Source organism: Callithrix jacchus, chromosome X (genome assembly GCF_049354715.1).
Source record: "Callithrix jacchus isolate 240 chromosome X, calJac240_pri, whole genome shotgun sequence".
In the NCBI taxonomy this organism is placed as follows: Eukaryota; Metazoa; Chordata; class Mammalia; order Primates; family Cebidae; genus Callithrix; species Callithrix jacchus.
Genome location: NC_133524.1, coordinates 69,279,623 through 69,295,047, shown reverse-complemented (window position 1 = coordinate 69,295,047; position 15,425 = coordinate 69,279,623). Strand labels below are relative to the sequence as shown.

The 15,425-nt window shown below is 47.7% G+C and overlaps 1 protein-coding gene across 7 annotated transcripts in view; it reads right to left on the bottom strand.

Annotated features, from left to right (window-relative positions):
• The window catches only part of NHSL2 (NHS like 2), a 247,155-nt gene that overhangs the window by 75,842 nt on the left and 155,888 nt on the right, over positions 1–15,425 (bottom strand). Inside the window, exons 1-2 of one of the 7 annotated variants that reach the window (XM_078362926.1) lie at positions 3,933–4,013; positions 3,405–3,659 (exon numbers count right to left, since the gene is read on the bottom strand). The exons of 2 other annotated variants lie outside the window; for them this stretch is intronic. In XM_078362926.1, coding sequence (XP_078219052.1) covers positions 3,405–3,471 — 67 coding nt within the window. In that variant the 5' untranslated portion in view covers positions 3,472–3,659; positions 3,933–4,013. Of the gene's footprint in view, positions 1–3,404; positions 3,880–3,932; positions 4,014–15,425 lie in introns of those variants that run through there. 4 more of the 7 variants (XM_078362930.1, XM_078362924.1, XM_078362929.1 and 1 more) reach the window with 4 other exon arrangements.

The following is a 15,425-nucleotide window of genomic DNA, read 5'->3' as shown; positions in this document are numbered from 1 at the left end:
ACACATGTGGGGCTCACTTCTGGCTCCATCCTTGGAGAAAAGTTTCCCTCCTCTGCAATCATAATCACTCTTCTTCCTTTGAAAAGCAACTTCAAATTTCAAAAGCTTTTCTAGCTATCACACATCGCATCTTCCCAATCACCCTGGGAATGTGCTAAGGATCCCCCACTGAGGATCCGTAGCTTTTTAGAGCCAAAGGGCAGGGGTAGCAGAGGTGGATGACCTGCCTAAGATCACCCTGCAGGTTACTGGGCAAGAGATACCAGAAACTTTCTGACTCCTGGTCAAGGGATCTTTCCCACCCTTTGGTATACAAATTGTAGCCCTTGCCCTTGAAAAGCTTATATTTTACTAGGGGGAGCTAAACATGCAATAACTACAAAAATGATAATACCAGCAATGATAAAATTATGTACAGGTATCAATTTAGCACTGAGGAGGGCATAATGAACTCCATTAATTAATTTTGTATGAAGGAAGGTGATCAGTCAGGGACAGTTTCAGACAAGAGGAAACACAGGATCAGGATTCTCAAGGCTGAATAGAAAATTGTCAGGAGAAGATAGCAGGTGAAGGAGGTGTTCCAGGCAGAGGAAAGTGCATTAATGAAAGCATGGAAATGTTGAATGGGAGCATCTGGAGACCTTCAATTCATTCAATATGGCTGGATCAATTTCAAGGTGAGAAGTGACAGCAGGTGAGGTTGGAGAAGTAGGAGGGACCCAATCATGGAAGATCTTTAAGTTATGCTAAGGAAAGTATACTTTATCCTAGACATGGGTGCTTCTCAAGCCTCAGGCATTGGTATCTCAGTTTCCCAACTTCTGCCATTTCCATGTGCCTCCTGTACTACTATTTACTTAATCATTTTATTCAAAAAGATTCACTTAAAAAGCATTTAACCTTACCCTAATTTTGAAAAATATGAGAAACCATGGGTTTGATGTATTAGTTATATATTTTTCGAATACACATTAAAATATATACAAAACTTGAAAGGCAAAAAGAGTTTTCTCTGTTAAACCTACAATGATCCCCTGGGTCATCTGAGATCCACTCCACACTTGGGGAGCAATCTTAATCTCTCGTACCCCAATTAGCAAGACTTGAGTTCATAGCAAGGGAGCACAGGGACAGCTTATTCTGGTGGCTGTGTTGGGCATGGCTAGGAGAAGGTCAGAGGTGGAGGGAGGCAGCCCAATTCTAGAATAAGCGACAGTGACCAAAGGTCTGGATTTGGACATTGACAGTAGGATAAGGGGAGGGGTTCAGATCCTCTGAGCCTCGAAAAGGAATACTTACTCTTTGAAGGAATGAACAGATAGATGGTTGAGTGAAAACTGTAAAGTGTGTGGTAAGGGAGAGAGAGAGGAGTGAAGGATGACTCTCAGGCTGTTAGTTTGGGTTACTGGAAAGACAGTGGGATCACCAAGAGAAAGTGGAAGAGAGAAAAGGGAGCAAGAAGAGAAAGAGTGGCACAAGTTTAGTTCAGTGGGAATGAGTGTTCAATCGGGGCTTCTGGGATGGCTTAGGGATGGTGAGTGAGCAGGTGTGGTGCTGTGGTTAAGGTGAGCACCAGGAGGTGGAAGGGAGAGGGAGGGAGAATCCGTTATGAGGCCACCTCCTTGTGTTGCCAGAGGCTATTCCCATAGGTACTACCTCTAGGATGACGCTGGATTGGAGCTGGCATTGAAGATACAAAGCAACTTCTAAGAAATGAAACAACTGTCCCAAGTTGTCACATCAGCAATTATGTAAAAAGTTATCCTCAAGTTTCTGTACTGGACTGTGCAGAGCATCTCTATGTAATACTAGCAGGTCCCGAGCCTTCAGCTCCGAGGCAGAGAAGCAGGAGGCTCTGAGGTGGTGTTTGGGCCATTTACCTAATGGTGGCCTTCCACGAGTGTGTCCCTAGAAGATTCCAAAGAAACTTCAATGCTCAGAATTTTTATTCTTGGCTCAGTCCACCATAGAGGCCCAAATTTAGCCCATATAGGAGGCCAAATGAAGCCCTGCTCTGACAGGTGGGCTCCAGGGATGGTTACTCTGCCTGCCAGGATACCCCAAGTTGTTTTCCTGTAGCTTCTCTCCCCACCACGCCCTGTAAGAATCCCATTCTAGGGCTGCCCCTGCGACTGGCTGGCCTTGGACAACCACTCTCAACTGCAGAGCCAGCTGAGTCCCTAGAAAGAGGCAGAGGCAACCCTCTGGGCCTGAGCATGGCACACTTTTGGCAAGACGCCAATCAATTTATTGCTTTCTTATAGTAAACGTGAGTCAAACTTGGCAAAAACTTTTCCTTCCTTCCCAGTGGCCTGAATGGTAGATGAGAGCTTCCCAAACAGGCACAGAGGGAACTGCAGGCTCCTCCTGGACTCTGTGTGATGCAACAGGTGTCTGTGTGTGATGGTGGTGGAGCGGGGGTGGGTGCTGACAAAAGAGAAGAGGGAACTCCAAGACAGAGGGAGGAGGGCACAGACAGAAAGTACTTGTGGCCCTAGTGCATGAAGCCTAACCCCAGGCAGCAGTGCAAGGTACTTTCAAGCGGCCAAGGGGTAGGTAGGAGAGTAAGAGTTTATGGAAGTGGGTAAAAGGATGAAGAGAAGTTGATTCCAAATTGCCCTTGCGCCACCTGGGAAGGTGAGCTAGGAAAAGTTGTCTGCAGACCTTGATTTCCACAATGTCAGCATCCAGGAGGGAGTTGTTAGGGAGAACTATGCCAGCACCCTGAGTCCATATCTGGAGAGGGGCAAGGAAGGGGCAAAGCAGAGCAGGGGTAGGGGGACAACAAACTCAAGGCTGGCAAATGCTCCTCTCCCTCACGCATGAGAACTCCCTGTCAGGGCTGGGGCAGGGAGGTGGGGGGCAGGGCATTACATGGCAAGAAACAGATTTGCCTGGATCATTCCATGCATGGAGCATATGAGGTAGAGCCAGGAGAGGTGTAGGTGTGCATGATCAGGGCAGGGATGGAGGCAGTGGGCGGGGGGTGTGGGGGAAGAGACGAAGGCTTGAATAACAAAGGAGGCTCGGCTAGTAACAGATAAGCCATGCATGGTTCCAAGATTCTGCCTACTGGATCCAGGGAGAAAGCACAGTCCTAGCCATGAACTTCAATCATTGACATGCTGCTCACTTCTCGGACACTTCAGCCACCCTTCAGAGGCTACACAGGGTTGCCGGTGAAGGGGCTGGCCCCTCCCAACTCAGGGCACTCTGACTTATGCAATTCAGCCTGGCACAGGAGGAGGGGAGCCAGGAGTTCACCGGCATCTCCCTCGGGCTCTCTCCCTGCCCCCTGCCAGCCCCTGCAAGTCATGCCAAGGGTCAGGGGCCCCACATGGCAGCATCTGGGAGGCCCTGGCTGTAGGAGCCCCATAAAAGGAGGGAAGGGAAAAGAGTACCTGTTGCTGAATGCATCCTGCTTTGGCTCTTACTCCTCGGTTGCTTGTGGTGAGAGTTGCCCATCATTCTGCTCTGGACTGGCAGCCACCGTGGCCGCCACCACCTCCTCCTCCTCCTCCTCCTCCTCCTCTTTCTCCTCCTCCTCCTCCTCTTTCTCCTCCTCCTCCTTCTCTGCCTGTGCTCCTCCCCAGGTGCTTACATCACCTCAGCTTTGCTTCTCACACACATGGTTCTTCCAAATCCCACTTGTGCCCCTGGCACAGAATTGTACAGATCTGAGCCTCTCACTTGAACTAGAGCCTGCTAGGAGCTTCTCTCAGTCAGTCTCTCTCTCTCTCTCTCTCTCTCTCTCTCTCCCTTCCTCCCTCTCTCTCCCCTTCCCTTCGCCCCTCCCCCTTGCTCAGTGCTCCACTCAGGTCGAGCAGCCCAGGTTCCAAGAGGAACCCTAACAAGCCCTGAGTATGGCCCCCACCTCATCTGCCTCTGCAGAGGGGGCCAGCACAGGCTCCCCCCAGGACCCAACTCACCCGCCCTCACCGTCCCTGGCTGTTCCTGCTCTCAGTGCTGTCATTCCTGCTGCCGCTTGCTCTCCGCTCACTCGCTCACTCGCTCACTCTGTCTGCAGAAGCTTGCAGGAGCTAGGGGCCAATAACAGAGCCTAATCCGGGAGTGTGACAGGGACTAGTGAAGGAATGTGCTACCCAGGAATTCTAAGTGACACAGCTCCCTGCTCCACTGGGGGACTGATCCAGTTCTGTAAGTGACAGCTGCCAATGGGCTCTGGTCTCCAGTCCTGACAGAAATCTGGGAAAATCTGGGCAGAGTGCAAAGCTGTCAGGCTGCAGACTTGGAGCTAGCAAAATCAGATGCTACTAGAATGCCCAGTGCAGCCACCAGGTGTACCTGCCTCCTTGTCAGACACACCTGAAGCCTCACTCCACTCTCCCCTCTCCCCTCCTTCGCCTGCTTTGCCTTCCCAGGGGAGAGCAGAGCTGGCAGCCCAGAGATTCGCAGACTGGAAATGGGACCCCTGGCAGCCAATGAGAGGGCTCCTTCCATGAGTCCCATAGCAAATCCATGCGCGCTCTCTTGTTTCTCTCTCTCTCTCTCTCTCTCTCACACACACGCACACAGCACGGACACACTTACACAGTCGCTCACTGTGAGTGCTGCAGCCCTGTGGAATAAGTGACATGGGGCAGGTGGTGCTGGCTCAGCAGCCCGATGCGGACCCAGCAGCCTGGCTGTGAGGAAGGGCTGTGGATCCTGGAACCAACTCTCCCGGAGCTAGACAGCCTCAAGTGCCTTTACTCAGGCGAGTCGTGGTACTGCTCAATGCTGATGTCATCAGATTCATGCTCACTGGAACAGGGAGCCTGTCTGTCATAGTCATGGCCACGGAGCACTGTGAATGTGAGTCTGGCTAAAGCTTCAGCCTGGCAGACTTGGGGCACTGTGCCACCCAGAAAGCAGAGCTTCATGACTTTGGAGCAAGAGGTCTAAAGTGGGATCCCTGCATCCATCTGCCCACTCAACTGCCTAGTCATTCAGTCATTCTTTCAGCAGTTCCCAGGGATCTCCTCTGGCCAGGCTCAATGCAAGGTTGGGGACACAGAGGTGCCAGGCATTGTCTAGGAGGGGGTGACTGACACGTCCACAGGCCATGACAATACAGAGAAGGATCACTAATGTTGTGGGACTATCAGAGAAGCTTCTGAAGTCTGGAAGGTCTGGAGATCCCTTCCCAGAGGAGGTGATGCTTGGACTGGGTAATGAAGGATGAAGAGTTGGCCAGAAACAGAAAGTGGAAGGACACGCCGTTAACTATTTGTAATATTACCAATGCTATAGATCTCTCCTGTTGAGTCCCCAGCTTTCAAAGATCTCTTCAGTTTTCTTCAAGAATTCCACAAACCTCCCTCAAACTACTGACTTCAGCCTGTCTCAGCCTAGTGGGGGCACAGATAATTATAGAGAGGAACCGCAGGATACTGTAACCCAAGCTTGGGCTTTGCAGCTAACTGTGGAATGTGAGGCTTCCAAGGGGACCGATCTGAGACCAGAAAAAATGGCCTGGGAAATAGAGGTCTCAGAGCAGGTGTGAAGGGCCAGGAGTGAAGCATCTTGGGAAAATACATTTATGAATATGGTAGAAATCATGAAGACTGATGAATGTGGCAAAAATCTTGAAAGTGATAAGTGAATAACAGAGGCTTGGGGAACATCTGGTTCCTGACCTCTTATCCATTTGTGATGTATCCTAAGTATGAGCTTGGTAGCTTCAAGGTTGTAAACATGGACTTAAAGCTCAAAGAGGCTAGAAAAGACAGAACCATAACAACTTGAGATGATTCTAAAATGTGTGGGACATCCTGAAAGTGAAAACAGAATTGAATTTGATTGGGTTGTGCACTTGGGACCCTGGATTGTATTTCCAGGAACCCCATGAGGAAGCTTGAATAGAAACAGGTATGTTTTGGAAGTGTTTGGGGAGTAAAGGCATGGGCGGGTGGGGAGGAGGAATGAGTGATTGATCACAACCTGGACACATCTGTGTACCTCTGTTCAGGTCAAGAAGCTGAACACGACCAGGGCCATAGAAACTTTCCTCAAAGTGCTTTGTTGGTTTGTTTGTCTGCTTTTTGAGACAGGGTCTTGCTCTGTCACTCAGGCTGGAGTGCAGTGGCACCATTATGGTTCACTGAAGCCTCAACATCCTGGGCTCAAGTGATCCTCCCACCTCAGTCTCCTGAGTAGCTGGGACTACAGACGCACCCCATCACACTCAGCTAATTTTATTTATTTTTTTGTAGAAATGGGGGTCTCACTATGTTGCTCAGGCTGGTCTTGAACTCCTAGGCTCAAGTGATCCTCCCACTTCAGCTTCCCAAAGTGCTGAGATTACACCTGTGAGCTACCACGTCTGACCTCAAACCAGTTTTTAAACCATCATTGCATATCTTTCTCATACCAGCCTTGTCAGGCAGATATTACTAGTTTAATCCACTCTACTGATACTTAAACAGGCTAAGAGAGGGGAGGCAGCTTAGCCAAGGTCCATATTGGCTTCTTCCGTTGGGCCTATGCCCATGCTTAAGATGTTCCCATTAGAGGAAAAACAAAAGAGAAAAGCAGACACGGAACCCCTCCTTTCTCCCTTGACCTTTCTGCCTCACCATTCCTCTCTTATTCTTATCTGAGCTTCTCATTTGGGGAGCCTATACGTCGTGTCCCATGTCCTCACTTCCTTCTCTCTGTAAGCCCCACTGTGGCCTCTGGAGCTTTTCTCACCCAAGCACCAGTGTTCCCATGGCCATAGCCCATTAGATGCTTAAGGATCTTCTGGGGGCCACACACTCCCTCTGGACTAAATGAACCCAACTAATGTATGGTGCAGACAGGATTTGGACCCCTGTCTATCTCCACATTCAGTACTTTCTCCATCATATCCTTTTTAATCATCTAAATTAAATGAGGAATGCTTTTAGACATCTTTTATGCTTTCCTCTCCCTCCCCTACCCACTCACTGAGTCCTGTAAATCGTTCCTTAGAACTATCTCAAATTGGAGCACTCCACAGCATCATCTCCCCTTCCCTCACCCTGGTCCCAGCCACCATCATCCCTCTCCAGACCCCTGCAATGAATATCTTCTTCACTGGGCTCCCTGATTCCACCTCTGCAGCCTATAATCGGTTCATGATACAGCAGCCAGAGTGAGCTTTTGCAAACATAAATCAAACCACATCACTCCATTGCTCGAAACCTTCCAATGTCCTGTTGCCTAAAGTGTCAAGTCCACACTCTCCAGCTTATACTCAGAAGCTGCTTCATCTGATGTCTTTGCCCTCTCTCTTTTTATTCCCTGAAACAGACCCCTCTGCCCATTCAATCTGGGCTACTCATTCTCCTCTTTACCTTGTCATTGTGGTAAAGAGGAGATCTGTTAAACTTTAAAAGATCCTCCCATCTTTCTAAATTTTACCATTTCAAGGTAAAGTGACCAGGGAAAAGCTTTGTGGTCAGAGAAGCCTAGATTCAAATCCTCATGCTGCCATTTCTACTGTGTAAACTTGTACAAGTTACTTAACCTCCCCAGCCTCAATTTTCCATGTGTAATGGGGGAATGAAAACACCTAACTTGTAAGCTACTGTCAGACTTCCATGAGATAATACCAAAATGAGCTAAATGACACCAGGTCCATAGTAGGTGCTTGCTAAACAATGCTTCCCATCCCCTCTCACCACCTCCACCTGCTGTTCCCAAACCCTACAGGCTGTTCTTCAAGCTTCAGCTCAAATCCCATCACCCCTTGAAAGACCTCTTTGCACACATCTCTACTCGCAGTCTGCAGGGTTAACTCCTCTGAATACCTTCAGCTCTGGCTGTCTGAGCCTCTCTTTTGTCCTTAAACATAGATGTCCTAGAATTGCTGGAAATCTTCCATGTATTCATGAACCTTTTCTGCCCCCAGCAACTTATGAATTCTTTGGGAGATGGGCCAAAGTTTGGGTGTTTCAAGCTGTGCTTTGTGAAGGGCCTGGCACAGAGGATGGCTCAGTTAGTGTCTGCCCATTCGTGAGCATGGATCGAGCTACACTGCTCGTGCAGACCTTCCTTCCTTTCCTTCCTCCCAGCCCTCCTTTTCTCCCTGACGATCCCTCTGAAAGCTCCACATGCTTTGTCCTTGTTCCTCCACCGACCCAAGCACCTTTGCAAAATTTTCTCATCCCTTCCTTCTCATCAGGGTGCACATCCAGGTTGGGTAGGGTGCTGGTGGCAGCTGTTCTGATGGGTTCACTAATGCAAGATCACTGCCTATGGAGAGGGGCTGGAAAGGCTGGCTAGCCTTTTCACTAAGCACTGTGCTCAATGAGGGAGGCGCGGTGGCTTTAGGAGGGGGCTGAACGTCCTGCGGTGTCTTCATGTGGACTTTGGGGAAAAAAACAGCTTCTTTCTTTCTAGGCTGTGTACAAGTTAAGGCCAGCCAGGAACACCCAGTTCTATAGAAGAGAGAGGGTCAGGCCCCAGCATTTGGCTGGTACCCCATCCTACTTGGTGCCTTAGACACATCAGGGGAGGAGACAGAGAAGTCTGAGGCCCGAAAGAAGCAACTCTGGGGCCCATGTCCCCAAAGTGAAACAGCTTAAGGTTTATTGTTACCACCTCACTGGCTGAACCCCTCTGTACTCAGGAATGTCAAAGTGCATGGACAGGGAAGCAGGGCAGGTGGTACCATCTCCGGACTGCCCCCTGGAACCCAAGAGCTGAGACAATAACTAGCTTGTCACTTTAGTCATGCTCTTACTCCTCACAACCACCCTGTCAGGTGTGAATTATTAGGACCTAAGCCGAAGATGAGGAAACAAAGATTAGATAAAAAGATAGAGTTAGTGAGTGGCAGGGTTGGGACTTGAACCCAAGTTAGGCTGACTCCAGGCCTGCCTCCTTTTCATTCTGCTGGCCCCATCTGCCATAGCCTGTGCATGCTCTGTCCTGGTGTGTGGAATTTCCAGGTGCAAGTTCCATAAGGAAAAGTGAATTTTAATACACACTCTGATTCTGACTCTGACTCTGACTGCAGTAGGCTGTAGCCTGCCAGCGGTTGCCCCTCACAGTGCTTGTGTGTTGTGTGCCCCAAGAGAGCAAACTCACTCAACCCTGGGCCCAGAGACACTTTCCAACTACATGTCAGGCACAGTCCCTCAAGCCTAAAGCACAAACTTCTCTTATAGGTTTGATGAAGTGTTTTCTGTGTTCTCCTCCTTCTGCCTAGAATACTTTTCCTTCCACTTCCATCTCTGTTTGTGACAAGTCAGACTAATCTCTGAAGACCGAGCCCAAATGTCTCCTCCCCCACGAAGCTTTCTCAGAGCCTTACAGCCAGAAATCGACTTCCCCTCTGCACAGCCATATCCTACCTACAGATCTCAGGTCCATCTTGAGACTTTTCTGATCTTCCCAAATGTAAACAGTCTTCCCCTTGAGTTAATTCCCACGGTACAGTATTCCCCTAAATGCAGTACACATTGTGCTAGTGGTATGTGAGGTGATAGTACGAGGGGAAATTTTAGAAATACGAGAGGATCTTCTAAAGTTTAACAGTCACGTATTTATTCTAATGTATATTAGATTCTAACAAAAATTACAGGGAAAAACTGAGTGCATGAAAAGTAATTTCTTGAATATTCGAGGCAGAATTGAATGAGTTGGTTTAAAGAAAAATGTTTGGTATCTGTAAATTGGATTGAATTACTCGTACCTTCCTCAAGGCTGCGGGACAGAAGATCTGCAGTGACAGTTAAAACAGTTTTGAGGGGTGCTTCTGTAGTCCTGGTCATGGTCACCTTGTTGGCCTGGGAAGTGTGTACATGGCTGTGCATAATTTGTGATCATTCATCAATGCATGCAGGGTTTTTTTTGTGTATGGTGATTGCCTGTACAAAGTTTATTTTTTAAAAAGTACCTGACACATACTAGCCGCTACTCAAGGGAGGTGGAACACTTTGTATTTTGGGCCAAAGTGACTAGAAAGCCAGTGATGTCATTAACAGCCAAGGAACACGGGGATTAGTTACATAGAAAGTGGGTTTGGGGGAGGCAGGAGGCTGTGGAACTATGACTTGGGAAATGTTTTTCTTTTTTGGCCCCTGTCCCAGTAAAAAGCCAGAAACGCCTCTGAGAGCTGGTGTTACGAGTAGAGGCCAAGGCCAAGGGGTTGGAACCAGCCAAGGCCCAGATCATGAATAAACAAACACCCCAGAGGCTAGGCAGAGATGCAGACACAGGGGAAAGAGTGCTGGTGGGATGCTCTATGACTTTAGCAGGCCTTGGCCTCTCTGAGCCCCATTTAGTTTCCACCTGGACAGTGAAACATATAAACCTAATTACCTCCTGAGGATCCTCTCAGCTCAGACACTCAGACAGGGTTGTCCTACGCACTGATAGTCAACAAGTACATTCTCGAAGGATCCAAGCACCCACTCTCTGTTCCTGGTACCATTCTGGTTACAGAGGACCGAAGAATAGGAAGCCCCAGCTGCTGCCCTCAGGGGGCTCCTAGGCTTTAGTCTTTCCCACATACCTCCCCCTGGGGATCGACCAGCACCAATTTCCAGAATAGAAGGTTCTCTAGAGACTTGCAAAAAAATCCCTCTCTGGGGTTGGAAATGTACATGCCTGTAAAGGTCAGACAGGATAGGACCGTGAATGAAGTAGGCTAGGGTAAGCCACAGGGTACGGTGGAGACCTGGAGCATGCATGCTGGCCACCCCCAACCCTGTTCCCAAGGCTCCCAACCTCCAACCTGGGAAACCTTTCTGCTGGCTCAACCCAGCCTATCTGTAGTTCATATTCTGTCAACAGTCTGCCAGTTTGCTTCGCACCAGCTGTGATCTCCAAGTATTTTTGAGCCTATGCTCCCATTATATATATTTATGTATAAACTATATACATGCACTACTGTACTAATCAGTTTTATAAATTATAAAACATAGACAAACATGGAAATTAGGATATAATAAAGATGAGGGTTAACAGAAATTCTAATGTTTTCTCCTTGTACCCCTGTAGATGATACATTCACTTTGGAGGCCACACCACCTCTGCCTTCCACCCGGATGATGGAAAAAGGCAAAAAGAAAGTAACAAACATGTTTTGCACTCTATTATCTTTCAGGTTTTGTTCTCAATACTCTACCTACCATGTTCATTCATTCAATCATTAATTCATTCAATAGATTTTATTGAGCCTATAATATTAGGTCTTGTGCTGGATACTGGGTAATAGAGATGAATGAGGCAGATGTAAAGAGTTTACAATCCAGGCAGAAGAGATGGACAATAACCAAATACACAAATTACCAAGGTAGGGTTAGTTAGTGAGAAGCGCCATGAAGGAAATCCCCATGGTGATGTCATGGCAAGGGATGGGGCAGGCATGGGGAGCTAGTTTGGATGAGTGGTAAGAGAAGGTCTCTCTGAGCTAAGAACTGAGCCTGAGAAGGAGTCAGCAGAGGGAACAGAAAGTGCCAAGGCCATGAGGCTATAAGGCCACGAGGTGAGAGGGACCTCGATGTCTTTGAGAAATGGAAAGGAAGCCAGCATGTCTAGGGTGGAGGAGGTAGGGGGTGAGAGGTGGATATTATTTGAAGAGCAATGGGAAACCATTAGAACATTTTAAACAAGGAAGCGACAGGATATGATTTAAATGTTTAAAAGACCACCATGTCTGCTATGTAAACAAAGGGCTGGAGGGAAGTTCCAGTAGAAATAGGCAGGAGGCAATTGTAGTAGTCCAGGAAGAGATGATGAGCTAGGATCAGGATGATGGAAACAGAGAGGAGGGCAAGCATAAGATATATCTAAACCTCGTAACTAATCCACCATAGTACTTGTGAAGGCTGTATTACCATTCCCATTGCACATATGAGAAAACTGAGATTAGGGGAGGTTAAGTAACTTGCCAAAGATCACACAGCTTGTAAGTCATGAAAGCAGGATTCACCCAGGTCTGCCTGGCTCCCTTCCGAGCCTACTCAGAATTCCAAATATGTTTCCTGCTCCAGGGAGTAATTCGCCATGAAAATATAGGTCTTCCTGTTTCAATCCTGAAAAACATTGGCCATTCTGAACAAAGAAAAAGGGATTAAAAACTATTTGATCCAGCAATCAGCCAAGGGTATAGAGTGACTCGAACAGTCCATTCCTCCCATTTTCATAAACACACCGAGTTCACCAAAGCTCTAAGTAAGGGAAAAACCATTCTTCCCTTTGGAGTGGGGAGTGGTCAGGAGGAGGGTAGTGATGGTATATTGGCAAATAGAAAAATAAAAAGCTGCCAACTTGTGCCTTCAAGGAAACCCAAGGGCGCAGGCCAAGACAGGGGAAGTGACTTGCGAAATCCCTCCTCACAGCCCCCAGAGTTATTCGTGTGAAGAAGAAGGCGGAATTGTCCCTGTCAAAGACATGAAGTCCTTTACAGAGCACTTTGTTAGCAAAGCCTAGGATCCCTGTCACTATGCAAAGCGTGCTGGAATGTTGCCATGGCAACGGGCAGCTGGGCCCTTGAATCAGCTAGAAGCCTGCCTTGGCAGAGAGGCCCAAGCCTGTAGGGGCATCTCCTGGAAGTTGGGAGGGGGACAGGGAGCTGGTTTTGTGTCTGTCGATGAGGAGTCCTGAGCTCCTTTCTAGGTAAACAGGGGTCCAAAGCCTGCGTCTTCAGGAAGTATTTCCCATTGTCAGATATGCCTAGCTTCCACAAAACACAGCATGCCAGGTTGGCTTGACCTGAGCATTTTTCTGATTCTCTCGTGGGTTTTTTCCCCTTTCATTGCATGGCTGGATGATGAGAGAAAATGGAAACATCGAACTGCTGTAAAACAGAACTTCCTTACATTACAAGTGTGCGAAGAAAGCAAAGCCTAGAGAGGGCAAGTAACTTGCTGATGGTTGCACAGCCTTACTAGTGCCAGAGTCAGAGCACAACTCCTCTGACTCCTGATGTCTCACCATACTACACTTCTTTCCTTGGGCACTGGGGAGGAAAAAAATGAATTGACATTGACAGAGTCCCTCTACATACCTAACACTATGCTGGATTCTTTTGCATTCCTCATAGCTCATCTGCACCACAAAACTGCAATGGAGCTATTACTATCCTCAATTTGCACATTAGGAAACTGAAGCTCAGAGAGATCAGGAAACTGGCTCAAGGTCACACAGCCAGATGGACTTCAAAGACTGGTTTCTGTGCTTCACCACATGGCCTCATGCTTCTGAGGTCAAGTGCACTTTTTCCTCCTTTGTGTGGCAGACACAATTGCAAGCGATTCTAGATGCTATCCCTAATCTGCTATTTCTGACAAGAAGGTGTTCTGCAGCAGATCACCAAGCTGCCCCTCAGCAAAGCTTCACAACCACTGATAGAACTCTGGCCCTCAGTTTTTTCATCTCTAAAGTGAGGATAAAGTGAGCTTGGGGTTGCTAGAGAATGAGAATAAAAGAGAATGCTTAGAAAGTGCACAGAGCAAGGTCTGGTGCATAGCAAGTGCTCGATAAATGTTATCATTAAGATTATTCCTTTTAGGGATCAGCTCAAATTCTGCAACCTCAACCACCCAGGCCATCATTTGATGCAATCCCCTTTCATTCCCTAGGCATCCATTCATTGCCAGTTGCCAGCATCTGGAACTGAATTCCTTCCCTCAGAGGAAGGGAACGGCATCAAGAAAAGGTGATGCTGAACTTGAAAAGAATGAAGCAACATTTGCCAGTAAATGAGGTCTGGAGAGAGGATATTCTAGGCAAAGAGGATGTTTTGAGCAAGAGCATAAAGGTATAAGGGTTTCTGGTATTTAGGGAGAAAAATAAGTGATCTGGTATAGCCAGATAGAAGATGAGGTAATTGGCACTAGACCACAGAGGCCTTAAATGTCATGAGAAGGGGTGTGGATTTTATCTTGCAGGTGATAGGGAGCCACAGAAGCTTTGAGCAAGGGAGTGAGCCGAAGATCAGCAGGGTGGCTACAATGTGGAAGGCTGATTGGAGAGGGGCCAGGACACCAGTTAGGAGGCTGTGGAAGGGGCCCAGGTGAGACATGATGAGGGCCTGCTCCAGGGTGGAGTGGTGGGGCTGGAAAGGGAGAACAGACCATAGTGGTGATACGGAGATAGAGTGGGTTGTGCCATTCCTTATGTTAGGGAACCCTGGAAAACCAGCAGGTGCAGGGATGAGGAGGAGAGAGCTTGCCTTGGATGCAGTCTGTGTGTCTAGAGGGTGCTAAAGGTATGCGATCCAGAGCCCAAAGCTGGAAATAAATATAAATGGGGCAGTCACAAGGTCTTGGGAGTATATGAAGCCAAAAAGTAGGTGAGATGGTCCAGTTTAAGTGGGGAGAATGGGATGAACAGGAGCATGAATGTTGAAGCTTTGTGTCACAACTCTGTGTCTCTGTCTCTCTCTGCAATGGCAGCCTTCCTGTGCACTAGTCCAACATTTGTGCAGCTCCCTGGCATGCAGACCAAATCACACTTGCAAAGTGATGGACAAAGACTCTCATGCATAGGGCCTTAGCAAGCCAGGTCAGGTAGCAATCTTGGTATCATTGACAATGAGGATTTTCTGGACAAGGAACTGGAGAATCCCAACAGATCATAAAGAGTTAAGGTGTAGGCAGAGAATGCCTTTAAGAACTAGAAAGCTGGCCAGATGCGGTGGCTCACGCTTGTAATCCCAGCACTTTGGGAGGCCAAGGTGGGCAGATCACAAGGTCAAGAGATCGAGACCATCCTGGTCAACATGGTGAAACCCCATCTCTACTAAAAATACAAAAATTAGCTGGGCATGGTGGTGCCCGCCTGTAATCCCAGCTGCTTGGGAGGCTGAGGCAGGAGAATTGCTTGAACCAGGGAGGCGGAGGTTGTAGTGGGCTGAGATTGCGCCACTGCACTCCAGCATGGTGACAGTGAGACTCCGTGGGAAAAAAAAAAAAAAAAAGAACTGGGAAGCTGTTGAGCCCCTAGTGCCAAAACAAGTTTTCTAAAATTCTGTTTTTCACTTGAAAGTTCAAGTTTTATCTTCGGTAACAAATACTGTGAGCTGTTTTTCTTGGAGTAACAAGCTCATTTAGTTCATGTTTAAGAAAAATGTCCACCCAATACCCAAGTCTGACTAACCATAGTTTATCTACCAATTGTTCTTTCAAGTAAAAATGACGTTCCAGGAAAAAAAAAAAGGCCTGTTGAGCTCACACCTCAAACAATTGCACAGTGCTCTTCTCAAGACAACCATCTCACTTAGTGCGCAGCAGAAGTGCTTTCTGTGTTCTTCCTGTTTCATCACACAGGATATTAAAAAGACGTCAACTCCAGGCTCAAGATTTAATAAAATTACCAATTTTTACTGCTTATCAAACTACTTTTCAGTAAGATTGGTGGTTTTTTCCCTTTTTCTGTAGTGGTGAAAAATACAAAACACAGTGACTGTTAGTACAGGCTGGTGCCACTGCCTTGATTCACAC